The 7358-nt window shown below is 45.2% G+C and overlaps 2 protein-coding genes across 4 annotated transcripts in view; both read left to right on the forward strand.

The window, feature by feature from the left end:
• Positions 1–352: 352 nt before the first annotated feature.
• BDBG_09196 lies at positions 353–3136 on the forward strand (the record flags this gene model as incomplete). 2 transcript variants are annotated; one of them, XM_002620464.2, is made up of 6 exons in its annotated part: positions 447–569; positions 678–1203; positions 1330–1374; positions 1498–1530; positions 1627–1800; positions 1889–3136. In XM_002620464.2, exons 2-6 carry the CDS (start codon positions 910–912, stop codon positions 3134–3136), a joined length of 1794 nt encoding a protein of 597 aa, XP_002620510.1. In that variant the 5' UTR covers positions 447–569; positions 678–909. The 2 variants fall into 2 exon arrangements, with proteins under 2 accessions (XP_031581269.1, XP_002620510.1); XM_031723901.1 differs by having other exon boundaries at positions 353–1203; positions 1498–1571.
• A 1074-nt stretch (positions 3137–4210) lies between these two features.
• The window catches only part of BDBG_09197, a gene marked incomplete at its 5' end in the record, with an annotated part of 4877 nt that continues 1729 nt past the window's right edge, over positions 4211–7358 (forward strand). Inside the window, 4 exons of one of the 2 annotated variants that reach the window (XM_002620465.2) lie at positions 4979–5199; positions 5271–6370; positions 6434–6681; positions 6805–7322. In XM_002620465.2, the coding sequence (XP_002620511.1) occupies positions 4979–5199; positions 5271–6370; positions 6434–6681; positions 6805–7322 (2087 nt within the window). Of the gene's footprint in view, positions 6371–6433; positions 6682–6804; positions 7323–7358 lie in introns of both variants that reach the window. The other variant, XM_031723902.1, reaches the window with a different exon arrangement.

The raw sequence follows: 7358 nt of genomic DNA on the forward strand, positions 1-7358 counted from the left end.
AAAATGAAAAAAATAAAAATAAAAAATAACAAATAACAATAACATAAATGTGCAATAATGAATGAACATTTGAAATACATATAATCTCTCTGCACAATACTAAAGTTCAGTCTTTGATATCAGCTTCTCAGAAGGCAATTAATTAATTAATTAATTTCTCATATTGACTCAAGCTAAGAAAAAGGAGCAAAAAAAAAAAAAGAATAAGAAAATCGCCAGGTTGACATAACTATTCAACTCACATGTTGAACATTCTACATTCTTCAACCTGATATTATATCTTCTTACTTACACTGTACAAATAATAATAATAATAATAATATGTTGGTGATGCTGTCTCTATCCAGTCCAGTTATGTTCAACCAACCAACCAATCAACTCATCAACCAATCATCATTAATCAGCCTTCAACTTTTTCTTCAGTGCAACCATCAACCATCAACCATCAACAATCAACAATCAACAATCAACCTCATCACCAACCACCAAATCACTAAGTTACTTACTCTGTATTGACCAGACACTGCAAATAATAATCTGCATTGAGAGAGGAGTCTGAGAACTAATTAGTGAGATCTGATTTCAAACCCCCCCCTCTTTCTGGCCTCCTCTTTCATCACTTTCTTTGGTAGAAGAGTGGGCTCTGAAACTGAAACTGATGCTCTCATTCAACACAGTCAGTTCAACACTACAAATATCATTTCATTCTCTTGTGTCTCTGATTGAAAACAAAATCCTGAACAGACGGCACCTACTGGCTTCAGCTCTCATCTATCTCCATCCATTCTTTCTTCTCATCTATCTGAGCTCTACCATCTATCCCCTTCTATTCTTCTAATTCTCATCTCATTTGCATTTGTTATAATTAATTATATATACATCTACACGCTCGATTATATATTATATATCATGCCAACTCTACCATCCCGCCCCGACGAGGAGCCGCAGCAGCGGGGTCCCTGGTCTAGCTCTCCTGCTCCTGCCCCTGAGAATATCAGCAGCAACGAAAATAATAATAATAATAATAATAATAATAATGATGATGATACCCAGAAGGAGATACCCAAGGAGACACCGCAACCAACAACATCAACAATGACCCCTCATTACCAGAAAAAGGATGACTGGCCACCCGAACGGCTGGCCAATCTGTACATGCTGCGCCTGCAGAACTCGAAGATGAACTGGGATGAATTTCAGGATGTGCGTAGCTGAATAATGACGCGCTTATTGCCTCATCTTTACCTTTTTTTTTTTTTTTTTTTTTTTTTTTTTTTCTCTTTTTTCTGTTTTGTTTCTTTTCTAATTCAGTAAGTACTATTTATGCAGACATTCTACCCGAACTATCATACTCAAGTGAGGTTCAAGTTCTATGTAAGTGGAAAGAATATCTGAAATAATTTTTTCAGTCTCCCTCATCCCCCCCCCCCCCCCCGGAGCCATTCAATTTATCTAAATAATACATCTGTACATACATTTTTACTAACTGCTCCATAGGAAGCACGAAACCTTGCGGCTAAAAATGCATTGGTAATTATTATTACTTCTTTCTCTATCAAGATATGAAAAAAGTATCTGCTACAACTAGAGGGAAATATGACATGTTTAGTTAACAATGGGATCTAGCAAAATATCTCTCCCGCCCATCTTCCAAACAACATGCAGCCCCGGAGCCGCAAGCCCGGACATACACGTGAGAAGTTCTACGGTGAAAGCGAAGTGGATGACTCCGACACTGATAGTGAGGGTGGTGATATCATGTATCAGACTGAGAATACCTCTGCAGGCCCTGATATCGCTGTGAGTCGCTGGCGCTCCACTTCCCTATAATGTACATATACATATACATGTACATGAGTACATGATATATACTCACCTGTCTTCCTAGAGCGCATCACACACCCTAGCCAGCAAGCCGAAACCAAAACCGAAACCTACGTCAACCCCATCAGGACGCAGAGGCGCGGGGCCCACACCTGTTTCCACAGGGACCAGATCAGGGGCACGCCCAGCCAAGCGCCCGCGCATTAGCACGTCATCGCGCCCTGCCACGCCGTCTACACCCGCATATCCCACCACTACTACCACCATAACCACCGTTAACCGTACTCGTAAACCCGCCTCTACGCCATCGCACACCCACCCACATGCACAGGCACATACCCACCCATCATCAACAACTCCAGCACCAGCGCCAACCTCAGCGCCGGCCACAGCTACAGTTACAGCACCAACCTCCACCAGCGAATTCGGCTCCAAGATCCGCTTCGACCGCCTCAACCTCACCGACTGGACTTACATCTACCACCTCGCCAAGGCCTGTCCGGCCGAGCGCGAGCGGGCCGATGCCCTCTCTCTTCGCGACAGGGAGCAGTTGCGGACCATTGCGGAGATGCGCAATCGGATGGTGGAGATGGAGGCGGAGATGGAGGAGATGAGGCGGCGGATGGAGGAGAGGGAGGCAGAGGCTGCGGCTGCGGCTGCGGCTGCGGTGGAGGTGGGTGTGGGTGTGGGTGTGGGTGTGCAGGGAGTTGAGAAGCAGGAGCACGAGCACGAGCACGAGCAGGAGCAGGAGCAGGACGGAACCGGGCAGGCGGATCCAACCTCACCATTATCATCCCTCCTAGGAACCCACCATGGCGATGATGGTGATGGGGAAGGTCCTACCGCTACACCACCATCACCATCAACAATAGCAGCAGCAGCAACGCAAGTCTCCACGGCGCTCAAGACGCGCACGGTAGAGCTGGCGACGCTATTCGACGGGCTGTGGAAGGCGAGTTTGAAATTCATCCCGCCGTTTCAGCTGGAGGAGATGGGGATGCAGAGGGAGTGTGAGGCCGTGGTGGGGAAGATTGGCGAGATTGAGGGGGTTGCGGAGGAGTTGGGGAGGGTGGGGAGGGGGATGCAGATGCAGATGCAGATGCAGATGCAGGTGCAGGTGCAGGTGCATGGGAATGGGAATGGGAATGGGAATGGAGATGGAGATGGAGATGGAGATGGAGATGGAGATGGAGATGGAGATGGAGATGGAGATGGACGTTGGGATGGGGAAGGGGGTGAAGGTGTTGCTGGTGGTGACGATGGTGGTGATGTTGGTAGTGGGATGAGGATTTCGTTTGCAGTTGAAGGATGAGAAGAATTACAGCGTAGGTAATTAGGGGGGAGAAGGGGAGGAGGGGAGGTTTTTGATTTTTGATTTTTGATTTTTCTTTTCCTTTAACTGGTGCTTTTATGGCATGGTTGTTGTGTTTGTCTTTTGTCGCGAGCTGTTTTCTTGTTTCTTGTTTACTTGTTGCTTGAGTTTATATTGTTCTCTCTCTCTCTCTCATTTACTATATTTTCTTAAGATAATAGTAATTCCTTGAGGTGGTGGTGGTGGTGGTGGTGGTGGGGGAGGTAATATGTATATCCCAGGGGAAGCTGGGCTGCTAATGATACTTGTTCTTTAGTTACCTTTCTTTTTTTTTTTTTTTCTTCTTCTTCCGTCCAGCTACGTTAGTCAGTTGTATGTATGTATTTAATACTATTGTAACAAACAAAGTAGTTAGCAAAGCAATGGAGTGCTTCCATATAACTAATGGATGTACAGTACAGTACATATTTTTTGCTGCTGAATGAACAGCTAGCTTTCCTTTTGATAAATAATAAATATCAGCAAGGCGCACACCTCTCATTCATTATTATCAACAACAGTTGCTCGAATTGAAGCTGGAAGATATATTATTTTTTATATACCTATACAGCCTGTATCACCACTTAACTGGGTTTTGTGTTAACACATCATCAAAAAAAAAAAAAAATAGCTGAGCTGGCAAGCAAGCAAGCAAGTCAAAGAAAGGAGGCCAATATATATATATATATATATATATATGTTAACTTCCTGGGTGATAAGACTAACATCGAGCCAAGCGGCAAATAAATAGTAAGTGCTTGTGATTAAATATGCAATTATTTATTATTTATAGGAAGCATTCACAAGTTGAATGATCTTATTTCAGGCAATATTTAGTTATTCAAATAATGGATGATCATCTCATAAGATCAACAACAGCAGTCATCAATCAATGGTGGTAGTTAACTACAGTACTCTGTACAAGCACACGAAGAAGGAAAATAGATGACAGAAGCTTGGAAATGTTTTAAATATTTATTTAAATATGACATTTCCATTTCCCTTTCCCCACGAACGAACAAACACCCATTATTTAAAAAATAACTCACCGTTTCGTGGCTGCTTTCAAGCTTGTCAATCAGTAGTTAAATACCCTTTCTTTGGTAATTTCTGAAGGGGAAATAATTATTTCTACCGTTTTACATTTAGCTCTCCATGCTTGTTGCTGCTGCTGATTGTTCTTGGACATGTTCAATTTCTGCTTATTCCCTTTTTATGTCCTCCGTTTTCTTTCCTTCATTCAAGCTCTACAAGGGATCTTACCCCCGTTCTCGTTCTCGTTCTCGGCTACAACCAAATGGAACAATCTAACATCAAAAGGAGAAGTCTGCATGGCAAAATCGTGCATTCAGGATACGGGGGACTAGGGAAAATTGCGACAGCCCTAGAGGGAGGGCCGTTGGGAAACAAGCAACTCCATTCAATGAAGGCTTGAAGCCTTGAATCCTGGAAACCCCTTCGACATGGCCTGCATATCCCCTTGGTACTCCCGTTTGCACAAACCCGAACCGTCTGTTCATTTGCCGTACGCACTCTTGTATATATATTTGGCGGCTGTTCCCGCCTCCTCGCCGTCTGCATCATGCTATGTCTTGCTCTTCAGCACTCATCTACAAGTGTGTGCGTTTGGTTGGATACATCATATAATGATTATCATGAATCTCTGACGGCTTATTTGATACCCCTTACACTTCTTTTACATTTACCGATCTTGAATCCCCTATTTTCTACAATTGTGTCGATTTACTCTGTGTGCGTGTGTGTGTGTGTGTGTGTGTGTGTGTGTGAGAGAGAGAGAGAGAGATGTCAGGAAAGCCACAGAGGAAAGGTCGAGGATCAGCGCGAGTTGACCGCGGTGGTGGTGGAGGTGGCCGCGGGGGCCGGGATGGGGGTGGGCAAAGACATCCTATATTTGGACAGACTCCTGACACCCCTCGTAATAGGAGAGAGGGCGTCGCGAGTGGAGACGCCGCCCAAGCAAGCGCCATAAGTTGTGCTGGGTTCTCCGATCTGGAAATCTTCTCGTAACTACTATTTTCCATTTCCTACAAGGCGAGTTGACGGGTTAGAGCTAATGACATGAATCACTCCTCAGATATCAAAGTCATGTCCCCCAACCAAATAGTACGGTTCAGAGCGTCGAAAATCATGTCAACACTGCCGTTCTAGCCTTGAGTTCGACATCCAAGGAGCCCAAACTGCCCCAGCGTCCAACCTTCGGAACTCAAGGGAATAAAGTCACCCTATACGCAAACTATTTCGAGTTGGCCGTGAAGCAGGATCTTTCTCTCTACCGCTATAAAATCATTCTAGATCCGGATGAAAAGGGAAGACTCCCCATCGGCAGAAAAGCGAAACAGATCATCCGCCTGTTCCTGGATCAGGAGTTTTATAAGCTCAGCGACAAGATCGCCAGTGACTTTAAGTCCACCATCATCAGCAGCGTGGAACTCGAACCTCTTCAAAAGTTGCCTTATATAGTCACGTACCAAGCCGAGGATGAGCTAGAGCCCGCTCCAAATGCCAGAATGTACACTCTCAAAGTTACTCGCACTGGTACTCTGCAAGTTAGTGCACTGGTGGACTACCTTTCTTCTACCAGTGCAAATGCTGTATTCGGCGGCAAGGAAGAGGTCATCCAGGCACTGAACGTCGTTATGGGATACTACCCCAAAGACTCAGAACATATCGCCAATGTCGGTACAAACAAGCATTTCTTTATAAACCCCCCTGACGTTGAAAAATGGGACTTGACCGGCGGACTAGAGGTGCTACGGGGATTCTTTGGCAGCGTCCGTGCAGCCACTGCACGCATTCTTCTGAACGTTCAAATCAGCAACGTTGCGGTGTTTGCAGAAGGTCCATTGCCTCGGGTGATGATGAGTTTCTTCCAGAGTTACGGACACAGTATGGGAAAGCTGGACAGGTTCCTAAAATCGGTCCGCGTGCAGTTAACGCATATGAAAAAAGTTGGTAGTGATGGGCGCGAAGTCCTACCCATAAAGACTATTCTAGGCGTGGCCACTATTGATGATGGCCGCGGAATGAAAAACAAACCAAGAGTGCAGAGAGTTGGTGCCGGACCGAAGGATGTGACGTTTTACAAAGAGCCCAATGCTGATGATGAAATGTTGGGCGCAAATACTTCTAGTACAGCTGGCGCCTACGTGAGCGTGTTTGAATTTTTCAGGGACAGTGAGTAAATCTAACCTCCGAGAAAAAGCAGGAATCAGAAACTGATATTTCTTGATTCTATAGTTCGCAAAATTACTCTGGAAAATCCCGATCTTCCCGTCGTCAATATCGGAAGCCGGGAGCGTCCGATATATTTGCCCCCTGACGTGTGCATTGTATTGCCTGGGCAGGCTCCCAATATGACTCTAAGCACGACCCAAACCCAGCAGATGATCAAGTTTGCGGTCCGCCGCCCTGCGCTAAATGCGAAGTCGATAAATACAAAAGGAGCACAGATCTTAGGCGCTTCTCAGCCTGCGAACTCCACTTTGGTAAGTGTGTTCCTAGTTTCTTTTTCTTTTTCTTTTTTCTTTTTCTTTTTCTTTTTTTCTTTTTTTCTGTCTTATATACTGAGATATTCACTCAACCCTTACTAACATAATAATATCTATCAGGCTGGATTTGGACTTGCAGTGCAGCCGGGATTAATTACAGTGCCTGGACGAGTCTTGCAGGGCCCACAGGTCAGATATAAATCGGTAGGGAGGGATGCTCGGCCACCCACGAATCCGAATTCTGGCAGCTGGAATTTGCAACGTAATCAATTCTCAGTTGCAAAACCCCTGAAGAACTGGGCATGTCTCTGGATTCAGAAACGCGATACTAGTCTACCTTGGCCAGATGCTGAAACGCTTTCGAGCCAGGCATTGGATCCATTCATTAGACAGTTAAAACAATTGGGCATGACTGTTGACCAACCCCTGATTCACATATGCCCTGACGACTTTGAACGATCGATCGAAGAGCATATTGCCAGTGTGTTACAATTTAAACCTTCGCTCCAACTTATTTTCTTCATCCTCCCTGTTGTCAGCAGCATCTACAGCCGCATCAAGTACCTCTGCGATGTCAAATGGGGCGTGCATAGCATCTGCGTCGTCGCCGGCAAATTCGCCAAAGAAAGGAACTGCCAGTCGCCGGCAAATTCGCCAAAGAAAGGAACTGCCAG

This window comes from Blastomyces gilchristii (assembly GCF_000003855.2).
Source record: "Blastomyces gilchristii SLH14081 genomic scaffold supercont1.36, whole genome shotgun sequence".
Lineage (NCBI taxonomy): Eukaryota > Fungi > Ascomycota > Eurotiomycetes > Onygenales > Ajellomycetaceae > Blastomyces > Blastomyces gilchristii.